Source organism: Mustela nivalis (assembly GCF_964662115.1).
Source record: "Mustela nivalis genome assembly, chromosome: 1".
NCBI lineage: Eukaryota > Metazoa > Chordata > Mammalia > Carnivora > Mustelidae > Mustela > Mustela nivalis.
The window spans coordinates 58,155,701-58,176,014 of NC_139020.1; the positions used below are offsets into that span (position 1 = coordinate 58,155,701).

A 20,314-nucleotide genomic window follows, 5' to 3' on the forward strand; every position below is an offset into this window, starting at 1 on the left:
ATTAGGATTTTTTGAAACTTTTGTAAAAAATGTTAATTGGAATTTTGGTAAGGATTACATTGAAACTATAGATTGTTTTGAATAGTATGGCCATCTTAACAAGATTAATTCTTCCAATTCATGAGCATAAGATATCTTTCCATTTATTTGTATCTTCTTTAATTTCTTTCATCAATGTCTTACAGTAATCAGTGTAGAGGTCTTTTGCCTTCTTGGTTAAATTTATTCCTAAGTATTTTATTCATTTTAATACAGTTATAAATGGGATTTCCTTAATTCTTTTTTGTTATTAGTGTATAGAAATGCTACTGATATTTATATATTGATTTTGCATGCTGTAACTTTACTGAATTTGTTTATTAGTTCTAACTTTTTTTTGTGGAGTTCTTAGGGTTTTCTGTATATATCATGACATCTGCAAAAGATGTTAGTTTTATTCATTTCTTTCTGATTTGGATGACTTTTTTTTTTCTTGCCTAATTACTCTGGCTAGAACTTCCAATACTAATTTTAATAAAAATTATGAGAGTGGCCTCCTTATCTTGCTCCTGATCTTAGAGAAAAAGCTTTCAGCCTTCAGCTTTTCACTGTTGAATATGAATTTAGCTGTGTGATTGTCAACTATGGCCTTTGATGAGGTATACCACTTCTTTACCCAGTTTGTTGACAGTCATAATTTATATTTACCCATTTTTGTCTTGTGTATCCATTATTGTAGCTATATTTTTAAAATACTTTTGACTTTTAACCTTTATGCTAGATTTTTATGCGATTTATCCACCACTGTTACAGTATTAGAGTGGTCTGAATTTTATCATATATTTATCTTTACCAGTGAGATTTATACTTTCATATGTTTTTCTGTTACTAATAGGGGGGTGTCCTCTGGATGGCAACCACAAAAGCCAGGGTGCCAAACTCTTGCACAAGTTCATTTCCGGGAGACACTGTCCTTGCAAGCCCATTAAGAACTGTTTCATTGTCTATTCTAGTCTTCTGGATCTTGTGGACATAAGCCCAGTTATCTCTCAGAGAGGATGTTTTGGGGGCCCATCTCTCAAGTGGAAGTCTCAAAAGTTGGGGCACTAGATGTTGGGTCCAAACCCTTTACTTCTCATGGAGAAGCTGGGAACCATGAGTTCCCTTCTGATCGCCTGCCTCAATGCCAGAGGGTTAGTTTTATGCTGACAGTGTGTCTCAGTCTTTACGACCTGTTTCATGTAGGTATTTTCTCATTAGCCTGATATGTAAGAATCACTCAGCTACTTTCTGGCTTTTTTTGAGAGGGAAGTGGTCCATATGTGTCTGTGGATTTGGTATGTTGATGAAAAGAGTTAAGTTCAGGGGCCTCCTATGTCACTATCTTAAACTATAATACAGACTGCTTTTCCTGATTTCTTTCAGCAATAAAGTCATTTCTGGCACAGCATTGCACTTGATGTTACCTTTTTCTTTCCTACCAGACATTTATTTATTTATTTATATGTTTCTTTCTTTTTTTCTTTTTTCTTTTTTTTTACTTTTTAAAAATTGTATTATGTTAGTCACCATACAGTACATCATTAGTTTTTTTTTTTTATATTTCTTTTCAGCGTAACATTATTCATTGTTTTTGCACCACACCCAGTGCTCCATGCAATCTGTGCCCTCTCTAATAACCACCAGCTGGTTCCCCCAACCTCCCACCCCCAGCTCCTTCAAAGCCCTCAGATTGTTTTTCAGAGTTCATAGTCTCTCATGGTTCACCTCCCCTTCCAATTTTCCTCAACTCTCTTCTCTTTTTTGATGCAGTGTTCCATGATTTTTACCCCAATGATGCAGATGTAATGAAAAGAAGGGCCATATGCACTCAATGTTCCTAGCAGCAATGTCCACAATAACCAAAACGTGGAAAGAGCCAAGATGCCCTTCAAAAGATGAAAGGATAAAGTTGATGTTACCTTTTGCTTAAATTTATAAGTGACTGTAATTTGACTTGTTTATGCCAGATAGATGAATCGAAAGGGATATGGTGGGGATTACTCTCAATTCCTTTAAATCTTTAAGGTTGGTGTTAATTTCTTTATGCCTGGAATACTATATTACTTCTTATGACTATTTTGGCCAGGGTTCCACATGGTCATTTGGACCTTCCTGCCATAATATTCTTATTCTATAGGTCAGCAAGACAATGTGAATGTTCAGCTACACACTAACTATATTCATCCCATGTATACACTTGGAGATATAGAGAAATAACCACACAGTGGACTTGCTGGATTATTATGAAGCAGACTGGGTCAGAGACTTAACCTAAAAGCTTCCTCTCTAATTTGAGAACTGTGATAGCATTTCAAGCCTCTGGTCTTTTGTTTGTTTGCTTATTTATATTCCCTCCAAAGTCTTTTTAAAAGTCTCAGTATTCTCTTTTTTCCCACTTAAAAGTAATTTTTTTAGTAAAGTGACTAAAGGTCCATCTGAGAAAAGATTGAGGGAATATTTATCCTATGTGTTTGTGGTGTTATTGTAGACCTTTTTCAAAGGCTCTGGTTCTGAGAACTGACTTAGGTATAAGGAAAGAGTGGGGAATCATGATCTTCCTTTGCAGTAGTTGACCTCACCCCTTTGCTGACCAGTTCTTTATTTTTAGAAAAGTCAAATAAAATGTAGTTAACTATTTGTCTACATTGTCATTTGACACAAATTATCTTACCCATACCCAGGCCAAGGTAGTCTGACTGCTCTTCCAGGTTTGCTGTTCACAAAAAAAGGATGCCCACCTTGCTTTTGACATTTGAGTGCTGCCATCTGTCTTCTGCCATTCCCAAATCCTTTCGATACTAGTAAGACTAGTTCCTTGGCAACCTCAACTACTGTCAACCATGTCTTGCCGAGGGCATCTATCACTGAGTTTCACAGTGTTGCCTTGTGAAAGTAAACATCCTCTGGTCCTTCCCACGGGGGCAAAGTGATGGGTCCTTCATTCTCTTATAATAATTTTTGTAAATATTCCAGTTTTTATCATCCATACTTCACTTATTGTAGGTTATTGGCCTGGTCAAGTTTCAAAGAACAATCCCAAGAGATTAACTGTACTGGTTCCAAGTGTCCTTAACAGAATGTTGAACCTTGAATCATGGATAAGACCATCATGCCAATAAATTCTCCCTAATCTGGTCTTATTTACAACATAAATACCCTCAAGATCCATTCCATTATATGTCTACCAGTATTTGCTTGTATTACTCAGGCCTTGTAATTTCCTCGGTAGATAAACTGTCTCCTAAAGAAAGCACTGTATTTCCTCCTCTAGCTGTGTTGAGATCTGATATGGGTAATTACCTTGGAAACAGTGAGAGGTGGTAGAGAATAACCTTGAAACAAAGACGAGAATTATCTTGTGATGTCTTTGTAACATCTGAAGGGGATAGGAGGCTATTATCCTCTAGCAAGAAAGAGGTGGCTGCCTTCTGCCAGGCTACAGTATTCATGGGGATTGTGAGGGTTCAAGATCTTCAGATTTATCTCCCAAGTGTTACCACTTTAGATCTCAAGTTCCTGATCTTTTTCTTTCAGAGCCCTGACCCTGATAAGGAAACCCAATTAATGCTAGGTGTTTATTCTTCTTTCTGTAGCTCTAGCTGTATCCCCTCAAAATAGATATACTATTATTGACTTATTTAGGTATGGATAATTTAAGTTGAATTTTTAATTTTAAGAATTATGTGTGTTTTCCTATTCAGTTTCTTTTGGTGACTGGACTTGTTTCTGTTTGTGATTCTGTCACTTCTCAAGTTCAACATTTCAGTAATACTTCTATTATTGGAATTCAGTACTTAGTAATAAATGCTCACATTTGTTAAGTGCTTACCCAGTACTAATCCCTGGTCTAGGCACTTCTACACATACTATTCATGTATTCTTTCCCACAGTTCCATGAGGAAACAGAGGAGAACCCAACTCGCATATTTTGGTGCCCATTATGTGTCATATATATATGTATATACATATATATATGACCTGTGGCAAAGTAACTGACACATAATGGTCATATATATATATATATATATATATATATACACACTGAGGACTGAAGGACTGAGGACTGAGGACTGAAATGATCATTCAGATAATAAATGACAGAGACTTGAGATTCTAAACCAAGCCACATGGCACCAGGATCTGCACTAATCACTTTGAGATGAGTGATATTCAGAGATAGCTTATGGGGAGTTTTAAAAATCTCCCTTTCATTAAGTTGCATCAACAAAAAGAATTACTTAAAAAGTTATAGCTTTAGTCAGTATTGAAGGCTTTAAAAAACCCTATAATATGACAATCTCTTTGTTGTAGTGAGTGTGGTAGATTAAAGATGCTATATAATTGATACTTTTATTGAGAAGAACGGTCTATATTTCCTCCTCTTGAATCAAAGAAAAGAAACAATAGGCATCCAAATTGGAAAGAAGCAAGTAAAATTATCTCTATTCATAGATGACATGATTTTCTACAGAAAGAATCCCAGCAAATTCACAAAAAACAGGAGAGCTAATCAATGAATTCAGCAAAGCTTCACAGAATACAAAGTCAACATACAGAAATCATACACTAGGAATGAACAATCTTAAAATGAAATAAAGAAAACAGTATCATTTATAATAGGATCAAAAAAGCAAAAAAAGTGGTTCCTGTGTGGCTCACAGGTAAGCAACTGCCTTCCACTCAGGGTCCTGGGATTGAGCCCTGCATCAGGCTCCCTGCTCAGGGGAGAGCCTGCTTCTCCCTCTCCCTCTGCTTGCTGCTCTGTCTACTTGTGTTCTCTAACTCTGTCAAATAAATAAATAAAAATCTTAAAAAGAAAGAAAAAATAGGATTAACTTTAATCAAAGACTTGTATGCTAAGAACTATAAGACATTCCTGAAAGAAATAAAGGAAGATCTAAGTAAAGGAAAAGTCACCTCATGTTCATGAATTGGAAAGCTTAATATTATTAGGATGACAATACTGCAGATTCAATGTAATCCCCATGAAAGACTCAATGGCATTTTTTTTTTCAAAATTAAACAAATCCTAAAATTTATATGTAATTACATTTACATGGAATTACCTACATTGTTACACCAATCTTGAAAAAGAAAGTTGATAAACTTATATTTCCTGATTTCAAAATCATCTAATAGCTGTGGAAAACAATTTGGTGGTTCCTTGGGATAAGTTAAACTTAAAATTATCTTACGATCCAACAATTTCACTCTTTGGTGCATACCCAAAAAGTATGGAAAAAGTGGAAAGCAGGTATTCAAATACTTTTACATGAATGTTCTTAACAGCACTGTTCTCAGTAGCCAAAAGGTGAAAACAACCCAAATGTCCATCAGCTGATGAATGGGTAAACAACATATGATGTTTCTGTACAATGAACTATTATTCAGCCATAAGAAGGAATAAAGTCTTGATACCTGCTACAAAGTGGATGAAACTTATGTTACTGATACATTCTACCATGTAGATGAAAACATTATGGGGAGTGAGAGAAGCCAGAAACAAAAGACTATGTGTTTGATGGTTCTAGTTATATGAACATTCAGGACATGTAAATTCATAGAGACAAAGCAGACTAGTGGGATGCAGGAGCTGTGGGGGTGTGTGCAGGGAGAATGGGGAGTGACTGCTTAATGAGTGCTGGTTTTATATTGGAGGCAATAAAAATGTTTTGGATTTTGACAGAGATGATGTTTGCTCAACATTGTGAATGTACTAAATAACATGGAATGATAACTTAGAAATTGTTAATCTTGTTATATGAAATTTACTTCAGTAATAAGAGAAAAGTTATTATACTATCTTTTTTTTCTTCAAGTAACTTTTTGTATGTATGTAAGTAATTTAATTATAAACTACCCCAAATATTTTCCAATATATTCAGGATATGAATTTGTTTCTTAAATTTTCTGTGGAGCTTCAACATACAACCCTGAGATCTAGTGTCAAATGCTTTATCAACTGAGCCATCCAGGAGCTCCCAGGATATAAATTTAAAAAGTAGAAAGGTCAGTATAATAACAGTTCTAGTAAGGTTCAAAATCACTTACCTTGATGGGATCCCTTTTTCCTTTTTAGTGTTGTACACCCAATTTAGCAATACTTTTCTAATAAAGGCAAGAAGTTTTTTGCTTTCAGAATAATTCTTTATTGCCTCAGGACCCATATATCTGGGGAAAAAAGAAGTAATCACTAAATCTGCTTTAATATTTGGGGACTAGATTTAATGCAGTAATGTCAGACAGCAAGAAGATGATTTTGTCCATTGATAACTAGAAATAGGACACTTTCATGAGCATAGGTCCAAGTCACAAAGTTGTAGATACAAGTAGATATATAATTATGAATTCAGATTCTGGGGCTCACTCATTAAAGAGAGATACATGGTTTAAAATAAAGAGGTCAAGTTTCAGGGAGGAAAAGAATAATGTGATTCAAATAGATCCAGTTTTCATGATGGGGCCCCCATTATCTCATGAAATTACCTCATTAAAATGTTTGCTCTACAAAATAGACATGAAAATATCCATGTCAGTTGGGAATAATTAAATAAGAAAGTATATTTGAGGCATCCAACCCATCTCATAATCCTCTTACCTCTTTGATTGATTTCAACTCCTGGACAGGTAGTTAAGGGAATTAATGGAGAAAATACAAGTGGTGAGTAAAGAGTTAATGATTACTTGGAGAAGTCAGTGGTCCTAAAACCCCAAAGACAGTTTCGTAGCACATATCCCACTGTCTCTAGGTTTCTGTTGACTTTTCTAACAAAGTGGCTCATAACTACGTGCTATGATCTGGTCTTGTTTAGCAAAATACCTTGGTTTTTGTTATCTTCATCAGAAGGGCAATAGGGCTTTGTCCTTGGATCTGAGGCCTTACTTTAAAATATGGCTTAATGGAAGGGTATTGGTGACTTAAATGCAAAGGTGGACCTTGTCCTTCCTATTGACTATACTGTTCTTACTCTGAAATTTGAACGATTTCTCTGCTATGGGAATACAGATGTCACTGAAAAGAAGGAAGTCATTCAATTCTCTGTGACTCAATAGAATGAATGATATGGTAACCACATGGAAAATCACAAATGTATATAGAGCTTGATTTGTTCCTAATTTTAAAAATATTTATTGAATGTATTATTCTTCCTAAAAGCTGGAGAGAAACCATAAACAAAAACAGATCGCTGCCATTAAGGAACCAGCAGACTAGAGGAACGAAACAGGCAAATAACAATTGCATTAAATTGTAGTGGGTGTTGCTGTGGAGATCATAAACAATAGGGCAGTCTGAATCCATCAAGTGGGGGGCTGGTATTTAGTGCTGGGGAATCAGGAAACCTTCTTGAAGGAATTAATGTCTCAACTAAGATCTGGTCATTTCTTAAGCTTCTATAAATCCTAAAATTCTGTGGTATGAGCAATTCAGCCTCCTGAATTCCTATCTTTTGTCATCAGATTCCTTGCTTTTATAGGAAGATGGCTGTGATCTCTTTAATCGGATAGTGAGGCAGCTGAAGCTTCCAAGGCGAGCTCTGTAATTATCAGTTAAGTGGCTGTGGGTAAATCATTTCATCTCTTTTCTCCTCACCTTTCTCATCAGCAAAATGAAGATAATAATGACACTTATTTCACAGGATTTTTTTAACTTTAGATTGGTAATACATGCAACGTGTTTAAAACTGTGCTTGGCACAGTACTTAATAAATATAAGCTCTCTATTCAAAGAATTCTTTCTCAGGCAATTACACAGGCAGTTAGCATAGGTCCTGGTGCCCCTGTTTAAATCCCCCAACTCTTTCTCTCCTTAGACTTGTTTTCTTGCCACAGGACACTGCGACACATGGGGCATTGCTGAAATGAGCAGCAAATGGCCAAGTCAACTGCAAGGCAAGTACTGACTCTAAGTGTAATTAGGAGTTACTTCTCTGGAGATTGGACCACCATTCCACTAATGATACTCCCCACAGTGCCTGCCATATACCTTTGCACATATTCATATATAATATTTATCTCATTTATGAATCACTAAAAAATAATATATTCTAAAATGTGCCTTTGTCATCCACTAGGCATCCTTTCAACCCTTTAACTCCCTTCTCCTGATTCTGGGGTCTTCCTAGGCATACATTGCTTCTGCCTTCCTGGAGGCGTTAAAGAGGAAAAATCAAGGCAATGGGTTGGCTTGCTCTATACTGCCTTTTTTTTTTTTTTTTTTTTAATATTAACTTCTCCTGAACAATGCAGTGATAATGCTTTTCAGCATGTTATTTATTCATCCATTTTAAAAACTCTCGCTGTCCACTGTGTGTCTGTCTTCTTTAAAGTGTGCGTCACACTGTTTCTAAGTGTTCACATTTGGCCAGCCCTCTGTCCCCGTCTCCTTCCTGTAAGCATCTGAATGGCCTAGAGTGGAGGGCAAACTGAGGCCCTTGTCCTTACGCCTCATTCATCAAGAAAATGAAATCTTAAGCCAGATGTATTTTATTTTACTTCCTTGACAAGTATGTCATAAGGATTTGTATGGCTAGGCTTGAAATGCAATCTCTTTCACTCTTTGAAATCTGTACTCCCAACTTTAATGAGACTTCTCTCCGGCATCCGGCTGCTTCTCTTCCCACACAGGGCTTTATCGCTCTCTGAGCCACAAGCCAGCAATGGGGAGTGGACACCCGGCTGACGCTGCTCTTAGCTTTCAGCGTAGGCGCACCAAAGGCCCCGTCTGCCCTTGAGATAATGGCCCAAGGGAAAGGCCCAAGAAGACCAGACGAATGAGATTTGGGACCATTGGCAGGGAATTTTGGTGTCTTCAATGCTAGGAGTGTGGTTTATTTTATTTTTTATTTTTCTTTTTAAAGATTTTATTTATTTATTTGTTTGTCAGAGAGAGAGAGAGCACACAAGCAGGCAGAGAGGCAGGCAGAGGCAGAGAGAGAAGCAGTTTCCTTGCTGAGCAAGGAGCCTGATGCAGGACTCGATCACAGAACCCTGGGATCATGACCTGAGCCAAAGGCAGCGGCTTAACCGACTGAGCCACCCAGGCATCCTTATTTTATTTTTATTTTTTTTAAAGATTTTATTTATTTGCCAGAGTGCTTGCACACACGAGAGAGAGAGACAGAGAGACAGAGAAAGCACAAGCAGAGTGAGCAGCAGGCAGAGGGAGAAGCCGAGTCCCTGCTGAGCGGTGACCCTGATGTGGGCTCCATCCCAGGATTGAGAAACAATGACCTGAGCTGAAGGCAGATACTTAACTAACTGAGCCACCCAGGGGACCAAGGAGTATGGTTTAGAAGAAGAAGTTATGTTATGTCCGGGCTTTGGGGGAACATCGTTGTTAACTGCAGGGCAGTTTAACTCTCCTCTTAGCCCCATCATATACCCTCATCCTTCCAAGGGGATCGGAAGCTAACGCGTGGATTTCAAGGAACTTGCCGTGTAGTACAGAGGCTTACAGCAAAAGAAGCTATTACAAAACTATGCTGGGTATTAAGAGAGAATATGCACCGATGTGTTTGGAGGAATTAACGGAGTCTTTGAACTTAGTGAGGTATTCAAGCAGTCTAAGAGGAAGAGTGTTCTACCACAGCTCAGCTTTGGGGGCAAAAGAAGGAAGGGAAGAGCGTCTCCGCTAGCAACAGCAACACATTCAAAAGTGCAGGAGTCTGAATAAGGAGAGCAAGCTGGGAAACAGAAAGGAAGTGATTTGGCCTGATTTGGGGGTGCAGAGCAGGCCGTGGCTTGCACACGTGTTACCAGATGATCCCAGGTTACCAGAAAGAGCAAGCAAACTCACTTGCATCGTTTCCTAAATGCAGGTGCTTAGGATGGAAGCTTTCTCTTGCCAGTGTACTTACTCTCCCTTCTTCTCACCAAAGCTTCCCGCGGCACCGACCAGCACCTGGACTGCACTCTGGGACAGAGTCTCATTCCTGTATTGCCTTTGGTAGCTCGCCTGAAAAAAAAGGGGAAGATTATGATAGAGCATGGATGACAATAACAATGACAATGACAATGACGATGACAATAACAATAACAATAACAACGACAATAACTTAGTGTTTCCTTTATGGAAAGGTAGTGGGTGAGAAAGAAGTAAAAAATTCCTAAGTAATCTACTATCTCTATAAAAAGAACGTTTCTCGGCAGTCCAGACCTTGCCATCAGTGCGGAAGACCCATCCGAGCTTTGGGTTAAACCAAACTGGTTCTTCAGGAAGCTAAGTTCCCCCTAGATGTTAATTAGGCTTTCGAAAATTAGTGGCGTTCTGTCGTCAAATAACTTTGGGAACTTCCTGCTGCGAGTGTATCCCCATCTTAACAGTTTATGATGCACATTAGAAATTTAAAGACTCTGAGAACTGCTCTTGTGGGGAACCCTGGTTTATAACTTTGATTTCATTTTTCCAAATATTTTGACAACACAACTGTTTTTCTCTCGTCTATTATAAGCATTAAACGGACTGCTGCTGTGGTGCAGAAAGCAGTCATTTGTTCACTTGGTCCATATACTGAGACTGAGACTCACTTTGCTTCCGGCACTAACTCTGATGCTGGAGAAGCACCTCCCCGTCCGACACTGGCCTGGCCACAGTGTGCTGAACACTGTCCAAAATCATTGCACAGACCAGCTTCCTGAATTGGAATGTATGATATAAGTAAAGATTTTTGCTTCCATAGAACACATCTGCACCATCATTTATGGATATCAAAATGCAGATTTGCTCTTGAGGGATACCAGAATGGGATATAACTAATATTTTTAAAAGATCTTATTTATTTATTTTAGAGAGAGAGAGAATGAATAAGCAGTGGGGAGGGGCAGAGGCAGAGAGAAGCAGACTCCCCGCTGAGCAGGGAGCCTGATGTAGGACTCCATCCCAGGACTCTGGGATCATGACTTAAGCTAAAGGCACAGGCTTAACTGACTGAGCCACCCTGGTGCCCCAGAATAAAACTAGGTTTAAGAATGAGGCAACAAGAGTGTCTGGGTGGCTCAGTGGGTTAAGCCTCTGCCTTTGGTTCCGGTCATGATCTTAGGGTCCTGGAATCGAGCCCTGTATTGGGCTCTCTGCTTAGCAGGGAGCCTGATTTGCCCTCTCTCTCTGCCTGCCTCTCTGTCTACTTGTTATCTCTCTTTATATCAAATAAATAAATAAAATCTTGAAAAAAAAAAAGAATGAGGTAACAAAGGTCATTTGTCTGTAACACAGGAACTCAACAGAGTAACGTTCTTCTTCTTAAACTTAGTTAAAATGCTTATAAAATAATGTGAGATTAACATATTATCAATATCCATGCAGGGAAATACCATAGTCTGTTGAAAAATAAGGAAGCTGAAAGTAGTGTAGAATTCATGAGAGCTTAGCAGCACAAATGAAAAAACAGACACTAGAAAAATGTTCATTCTTAATTGATCATCCATACCAAAATGTAAGAAGAATTTAGAGAATGGTTGATACCTTAAAGTAACTGCCATTTATTGGGTGACCTACCATACTATGAAATTAACTGATTTATATATATTTTGCATAGAATTATTTAACTCTTGCAAGAAATTCATGGGGAAGATATTCTAATCTGTATTTCATAGATGAGAAAGCTGAGACTTAGAGGATTAAGAGTTTTTCCCAAGATCACATTAGAAACTCAGTTTTCTCTGAATTTAAAGCCTGTCTCCCCTTTGTCTTATGGTTGGGGGTGTTGCCTCTCCTTTACCACACTGTCGTATCATACTCTGCTTCCTCTTCTAATGTACAACAGTAGTGAGGGTATTGCCCCGGTTAATAATAACTGGCTGAGATTTACATAAAAGCTCTCACACCTGATTAATATTATGGTTGGAACAGTGAGCATTAGAATTGAGATTGCAGAAACCAAATTAACAAACCAAGGTAAACATGAAGATAGGCCAGAACAAAGAAGTCCAAAAAAGATGCGAGATGAGATAAAGAGCTGGAGAACAGAACAGAAAGATCCAACCTACTTTAAAAAATAGGATTTCCTGGTTAAGACCCAATACATAGCACAAAATCAGCAAAGATATAATGGTAGAAAACGAACATTTAGGGCAAGAAATAAAAAAAAGTACATGGAATGTATATTCCTGAAATCATAGGATATCTGAAGTGGAAAACAATCTAAGAGTTCTTGCAGTTAGCATTTTCCTATTTTACAGATGGGGAGAAAAGAGACTAAAAAGAATAAGTTTTGAGTCACCTTATTAATGAAAGCAAAACTTAACATGGATTCTCCTGTATTGATTTGGAGGGTTCCTGAATACTCTATTTTCCTGAAATAAATAAAAAATCTGGAGATGACTCAAAGATATGATATAAACTCTGCTGGTGGAACAAAGCACTATGTGGACATAAGTTCATACTTCATGGCACTGCCTCCGTTGCTTAAAGAAATTATTTAGGTCCTTGGAAAAGCTGCCTTTGAGAGTCAGCCTCTCTGCTAGGACTAATGCTGTATAGAGAACAATTGTACCCTATAGACCTTCCATTTTCCAAGTGAGAATGAACAGGTAGAATGCTGGGAATTCTGTATGGCTGGAATAGCTGAGACTTGCATGAGAGTCCATAGGCAGTGCTGAAGGCCCACCATGAACATTTTGAGAGCATGAGTCACGGCAATGAGTTAAGATCCTGACCTGGATAGTAAATGGTAACTCGCCTATTAGCAGTTTTCCACAGAGTCTAGGATGCTGCTGTGCCACAGAATTTCTCTAACCTTTATCCAAGATTTGATCTGAAAACTACTCTCTACCTAAAGCTATTAGCAGAATTGGTGTTGTTCATGAAATGCTGGTGTAGAGCCAGAGATGGGTGGTGTGGAAATGGTTGCATAACACACCTGAAGATTCAGTTCCCCCGTAATTCCTGCCTTGGGATCTGTGAAATTCCCAAATCCTCTTAATAAATCACCTTTTACTTAGGCTAATTTGGATGAATCTATTTCCTTTTCTTTCTTTTGTCAGTCAAATGGATTCCCAAGATAGCACCAAACTTTCCTTTGCCTTTGTAACAATCTCTTAAGCTATGCAGGTAAGCATAGTCAAGATGGCTTAAAAAACAAAACAAAACAAAAACAGATGTCTTTAGCGAAGGACAAAGTTTTCAGGATAATTTTAGGCCCAAATATCATTTTGAAAGTGTATGATCAAGTACTAACTATTTGTGCCGACAAGAGACGCCTGTTGGCCAGCTCCGTTGCTTCAACGTTAAGGGTCTCATCTATCCCCTTACAGTTTAGACACGTCACCTTTTGATGTTCTGTTTGTTCTCCTTGGTTCAACTAAGTGAAACAGAAATAAGAACAAAAAAACCCCAAATACATGAATACTAAGATATTGTTTAGCATACATAACCCTCAAACAATTCACCTAAAAATTTGGTTCAAAATATTATAGAAAACCTGTTAAATATAGAAGAAGAGTTCAGATGAGTTTCCTCATCATTTCACAGTTATCTAGAAAGTAAAATAATTGCCACTTTTGGAGGAAAGACGCTATATCCTGTTTTTACATTTACATGGCATTATTGACATTTTATAAAAGCTACCATATATATGATCCCATTTTAAACCAATGGTTCTGAAAGTGTGGACTCTGAGCAGCCTCAGCGTCATGTGGAAATTGTTAGAAATGCACATTCCCAGACCCCATTGCAGACCTGCTAAATCAGGAAGTCTGGGGAAAAGGGCAGCAATCTGTGTTTTTACAAAGCATTCTATGATTCCTGCTGCTGCTAAAGTTTGACGATCACTGCCTTAACCTAATCACTTAAGGTAGAGTAGAGTAGAAAATGAACTTAGCATTGGGAGATGGGGATTATGGATAACTTCATTTTACAGCAGAGAAAAGCTGAAGCTCAGAGAAAACTGAAGAATTGCTCAAGATCACAAAGCTATTTATTAAGTGAGAAAGCCAGGTTATGAACCCAGATTTTCTGAGTCCAAGGCCAGTGCTCTATCCATAACACCATAATATCCCCCATGTTTGATCATCTGCCTTTCTAAACAGACCAAGAATCAGAGTGGGGGCCTCAGCCTTGACTTTGCACTAGAATCAGCTGGGTAAATGGAATGAAAACACATATTCTTGAGACCCACCTCAGACCATCTGGATTATTAGAATCTCCTGAGTGGGGCTGGGAAATAAAGCCATATTTTAATAAGCTTTTTAGAAGAGTCTCATGCAATCAGATTAGTAAAAGTCCACAACCAGAAATTGGGAGCTACTATAGAAATAATTGGATTTGACTTGGTATTTGTAGTATCCAGAAATCCCCGCAGTATTCCTATAGGCAGAGGGCTTGGTCCCTAGGAGGCGCTTCCAGCACTGGTTAGTGGATATGAAATGCATTTTGCGGAATCCTACTTTATAGAAACCAATTATCTTATGTCTACACTCCTAGGAGTTGGTTCCTCATATTGTAAGACTCAGCAAAAACACTGCAACAACAGCATCATACAGTATGCATTGAAACACTGCACTGAAAACTGGATGTAACATAGGAGATAGCAAAGCAGCAGTAGTAGCACCGAGAAGATTCCAGAACAACATTTATTATTTCTCCTTATGGCAACCGTGACCTTCAATGATTAAGAAGTCTGACCACAGAGATTCTAAAGCCTATCTCAGAAGCAGGAGGTGACATCTCACCCACACCTAAAGCCTAATGATACTGGCTTTGAATGCTATTTGATATAAAAAAAACAATATTAATCATGAGGGCTAGGAAGTAATTGGCATATATAGTAGTGTAAACAAATGTTAAATAAATGCTGGGCAAGGGCTCCTGTCCACTGTCCATCTAATAAAACACTAGCCATTTTCTCTGGCTCACTCTCCTCCTTTATGGCATCTTTCCTAGGGAGCTCCAAAGCACTGTTAATTCTTTTGAATTTACAACACTAAGATTCCCTTCTTACTATTATGACAGTGGGTTACCAATACAAGCTCTCTGTCCGTTACAGGTAACAATAAAATCAAGACTTAAGGTAATGATATCTACTTTGAAGGAGTAAAGAAAAGGTATGACTTGCTTACCGCATATGGGTTTTGAAGTATAATTGCCTTTTCAACCATATTCCAATCTGCATTGGCAAGATCTTTGTCAAATTTGAGTGCAGAGGCTGCAGATTTGGTTAGCTCTTGAAAGTGTTGAAATGTACAATAAAGTGATTTATATTTTGTTGATGTGACATCACGAAGACCTTCGGTATGAAGAGTATGTTTTATCAATAGCAGGGATACCACCATTTTGACATGGATTATATAGTTTTCTTTTGTTCCTACTGCCACCAACTATTTTTAATTTAAGTTAAACTCAACATAAATTGTTAATGATGAAAACATTAACAATTTCAAGCTTTTTGACTTTCACTCTCCTCAAAAAAGCTGAAGTACATAATAATAACAGTAATAGCTAATACTTATTGAGAGCTTACAATATGCTAAGGAAACACTTCATAGGACATTGAATGTATTAAGTCTTTGGTTACCTTACCTTTTCCCAGTTTGTTAGATGAGAAGACAGAAGCACAGAGGTGTAATGATTATTTTTATGTGTCATCTTGACTGGGATAAGGATCCTCAGATATTTGGTAATATTATTCTAGGTGTGTCAGTGAAGGTGTTTCTGGATAGAATAGCATTTAAATTGTAGAATGGGTAAAGCAGATTGCCCCCCTTACTGCCAGCAAGCCTCATCTAAACCACTGGAGCCCTGAGTAGAACAAAAGAAAATGCACTCTGCCTCACGGTCTTTGATTTGGGACAGCAGTCCTCTCCTGCATCTGCATTTGGACAAGAACTTAAACTAATTGGCTTTCCTAGTTCTCAGACCTTTGGACTACAGATCTTGGTACTTCTCAGCTTCCATGACCATGCAAACCAATTTCCTATAATAGTATCATATATATATGCACACAGAATAGATGACACGTACATATATAGGGGATATATATGTAGGAGATATACATGTAGGAGATATGTATCTGTGTATATGTATATCTATACTACCTACATATACATCCCTGACATACATATCCCATATATATGTACATATTTACAAATACACAGAATATAGGTAGATAGAAAAATATGCAGGAGGCATCAATATAGATATGTACATATATACATGCACATATACATATAATATAGATATGTACATATATACTACCTAAATGTAATATCGTGTATATGTATAGAATAAGTGTATATGATATATGTTTGTCTTCAGACCTCATTAAGGTTTGAAGGACTCTTCCTATCAGATACAAAGTCCTTTTAATGAGCCACAGAAGCTTTCTTGGAAAGCAATAATGTTCCATGAGCAAATGTTCACTGCTCTCAGTGCAAATAAATAGGTGCTCCTCGGTAAGAATTTTAAGTTTATTTAGCTATTAAGTAGAAGATGTGATACTATTTGCCAAAATTTCCCCTCTCTGATCTTGTTTTCCCAATTTACTATGTTAAGGCTCAGAGAATTTTAAAAAAGAAAAAAGGTTTTGGTTGCAAATACAAGGCAGGAGGGCAGTTTGGGTAATGCGATGCCATCAGTAAAGATGGCGTCTCAGATCGATTACAAACGGCATGAAGGTGAAAGCTCTGTGTAACGGAAAGGGCGATAGAGCAGTTGGGAGTATAATGGATTGAAAGCATCAGGGCTGCTTGTTTCTAGTTCCTCAGTTGCTGTTATCTTGTTGCATGACCTTGGGCAGGAACATTTACCTCTCTAGATCTCCACTCTTCCCTTGTTAAAAAATAGACGATGAGGGTTGCTGGAGGGGAGGCTTGTCAGAGAAATAGGGTGGCTGGGTTATGGACATTGGGGAGGGTGTGTGCTATGGTGAGCACTGTGAATTGTGCAGGACTGGTGATTCACAGACCTGTACCCCTGAATCAAACAATACATTATATGTTAATAAAATTTAAAAAATAATAATTAAAAAAATAGAAGATGAAAACAGGCATAACCGCTTAATGCAATTGTCTCCTACAGCTGCTATTTTTGCTTCTCTGCTCTTCAATCATTTATCCACAGAACTAGAGTTAACATATAATTACACTTGCTTAAAACTGGCCAAGGAATTCGTCTTGCCCTTAGAATAAAATCTTAAAATCCGAGGCCCTTCATTACTTAACCCCTTCCTACCTCTCTCATCTGGACATTCTCCATTATCTGCTTGTACTCAAAGGGTCAAATGCTCTTTCCTTGAATATACTCAGCTTCTAGCTTCCTCAGGAACCTAGCACCCATTGTATTTTCTATCTTATGTAATGTGTAATTTGTTTACGTTGTTGTGCACGTGACTCTCTGGTCCTGCCTCATTTGACTTGCTGTCTGTTTCTTTTTTCTCCAGTGTAAGCTCCACTGACACAGAAATCCTGTCTGTCTTCATAATGCATCATTATCAGTTAGAATAGTGCCTGGCATATAAGAAGTTTTCAATAAAAGTTTGTTGAATAATTGAAAAAACTTACTGTATTATTTTTTTTAAACTAGACTAATGCAAATAAGTAATCTTTTTTAAATTTACTAGCTTATTGGCCTAATCTGTTTATATGCTTAAAAAAAATTTTTTTTTATTTGTTTATTTGAGAGAGACAGAGATAGTGAGAGAGAGCATGAGCGGGCAGGAGGGGCAGAAGCTCACTCCCCACTGAGCTTGGATCCCAATGCAGAACTCTGTCCCAGGACCCTGGGATCATGACCTGAGCCAAAGGCAGATGCTTAACCAACAGAGCTACCCAGGATCCCCTCTTCATATGCTTTTATATAGAGAGCCAATTTCTTCTTCTATTAGACACCTGATTTTCATTTATGTGGATTCTTTCCTCATTAATAGCAATTCTTTAGCATTTTTAGAATGTTTATCTCTTCATTAATAGTAATTACAAGGGGTTACTTAGTAATTAGTAGAGTTTACCTAGTAATTAGTAATTACTAGGGCTTACCTAGTTTACTGACTGCCATTGGCAAAATAAATCTATTGACAATCAAGGTAATTAAGCATACTGACACTCCATGAAATAGTACCTATAATAGAAAGAAAAATACAAAGTAAATATTCATGATAATTTCTTGTAGCGTAGTCTATATTTACCAATGAAAATTAAACTAGATTGTACTAGGTCAATAAATGCTCATAGTAGGGAGAGAATTTGAAAGTCAGGCATGATGAAAGTACTCTGGGGATTCTCTGTCTCCCTGCATGTATTTTATCCATGTTTTTGGAACCAAATCAAGACTCAGGCAGGACACGTGGTTTGACAAGTAAACATGTACTTACAGAGACATTGGGGGAAAAAAATGCTTGTCCTTAAATTCCATTGCTGTACTTCTTGGGCCTTCATATATTTAACCAGTTTAATAGCTATATATATCCAGTTTAGTATAGGAAAAAGATCTGACATCCATTATTCATTATGGCCAGAGCCAGAATTCCACAGGCATCAGTAATTTGCTAAAGCTTCTGGAAGCATTCTAACACACGTTCAAAGTTGAGGACCTCTAAGTTATTTTATTTCAATAGAAATATGAGCTAATGTCTATATAGTAAGTGTAGGGCACAATATATCAAACTTACTTAATCCTCACTACCATTCTATGAAGTATATACCAGTATTGTCCAATTACACAGGAGACAAACTCAGGCACTGTTACTTACACAAGGTCATTGGCCTTTGTGAGTCCTAACAGGGACAAGACTCAAGTTATTTTTAACCCTTTCCTGGAGTGCTGCTTCATGAGTATTAAAAAGTTAGCTGGAGGGTTCAGCTAAATTAAATTAAGAAAGAAGTGTGACTTTCTTCTCAACTAGTTGCTACTAGTGAGGGCATCTTACTACATGATTTTGTTTACTAGCGTTTTATCTCATATCAGGTCTATGTGGCATCACTATCATGTCATTACAGCTCATATTTGTTGTACACTTACAATATGTTAAACCATGTGTTGAGCATTTTATGTACATTTTCAATTTCTTCAAATAACCCTTTGAGATTGTGGTGTGCTGGAGCTGACTTTTGCAGTTCGTGAGAGCTGATGTTAAATTTTCAGGAAGTTATGGAGTTGATTATTGTTCTGTTAAAGTGATTATGCAATGGAAAGTGACAAATATTATTTAGGGCTCCCTCTGACCCCTAAAAGAGTTACTTGTTAACATTTGCTAACACACCATTGGTATTATTAAGTCCCTTTTGAAATGAGGAAACTGACATGTGCCTTGAGGTGGGTATTAATTAACTCACTGATGGCTACACAGCAGATAGCAGCCAACTAGAAACTTCAGAATCCAGATCCATGTGCGATGTCTACCATTACACGGGTCAGGGTGTGTGGTGCCAAACTGACCTTGATTATTCAGGCATGTGGAGATACTTAAAAAGAAGGGGGAGATCATGTAATATTAGATAATTTCGTGTGTTTTTAAGAAAGATTTTATTTATTTGAGAGAGAAAGAGAGAGAGAAAGCGAGAGAGGGAATATAAGCAGGGGGAGTAGGAAAGAGAGAAGCAGGCTTCTGGTAGAGCAGGGAGCCCGATATGCGGGTCAATCTCAGGACTCTGGGATTGTGACCAGAGAGGAAGGCAGATGCTTAACGACTGAGACACCCAGGGGCCCTAGATAATCTCACTTTCAAAAGCAGTGTTTGAATGTTTCATGTTTTAATGTTTGGGATATTATCTAATTAGACACGCAATAATTTCCTTGCTGCTTTTCCCTTTACATTTGGAATTTATGTGTTTAAAAAAAACCCTGCAATGGAAGTGTTAGATGCATCTTGATATCTTCACAGGAAATTTCTTATAGAGGTCCTTGTAATGTTCTTACCTGGAAACGAGGTAGAGGGAGAATCATGCCTTTTATGTTCTGTTAGGCAGAATTTGGGGCTAGTAATTAATGAAGAGGTAACATCACTAGACCATTAAAATATTCTGGTTCCTAGCATTACTAAATGTGGCCTCACATTTAGTAATATGAAAGTCAATGAAGTCAATCACAAACAGGTTTCTATTTTTCTCAAGTGGCTATTAGCAGTAAGTAAAAATATAAACACTTATTGAGTACATATTCCTTTTTTTTTAAGATTTTATTTATTTATTTGACAGACAGAGAGCATAAGTAGGCAGAGAGGCAGGCAGAGAGAGAGGGGAAGCAGGCTCCCTGCTTAGCAGAGAACCTGATGTGGGACTCGATCCCAGGACCCTGGAATCATGACCTGAGCTGAAGGCAGAGGCTTAACCCACTGAGCCACCCAGGGGCCCCTGAGTACATATT

General features: G+C 37.7%; 1 protein-coding gene across 1 annotated transcript in view; it reads right to left on the reverse strand.

Annotated features, from left to right (window-relative positions):
- The window catches only part of SLC9C1 (solute carrier family 9 member C1), an 81,412-nt gene that overhangs the window by 25,186 nt on the left and 35,912 nt on the right, over positions 1-20,314 (reverse strand). The window contains exons 12-16 of the mRNA XM_082733391.1: positions 17,989-18,070; positions 15,076-15,242; positions 13,197-13,319; positions 9,879-9,976; positions 6,073-6,192 (exon numbers count right to left, since the gene is read on the reverse strand). Coding sequence (XP_082589517.1) covers positions 6,073-6,192; positions 9,879-9,976; positions 13,197-13,319; positions 15,076-15,242; positions 17,989-18,070 — 590 coding nt within the window. The remainder of the gene's footprint in view (positions 1-6,072; positions 6,193-9,878; positions 9,977-13,196; positions 13,320-15,075; positions 15,243-17,988; positions 18,071-20,314) is intronic.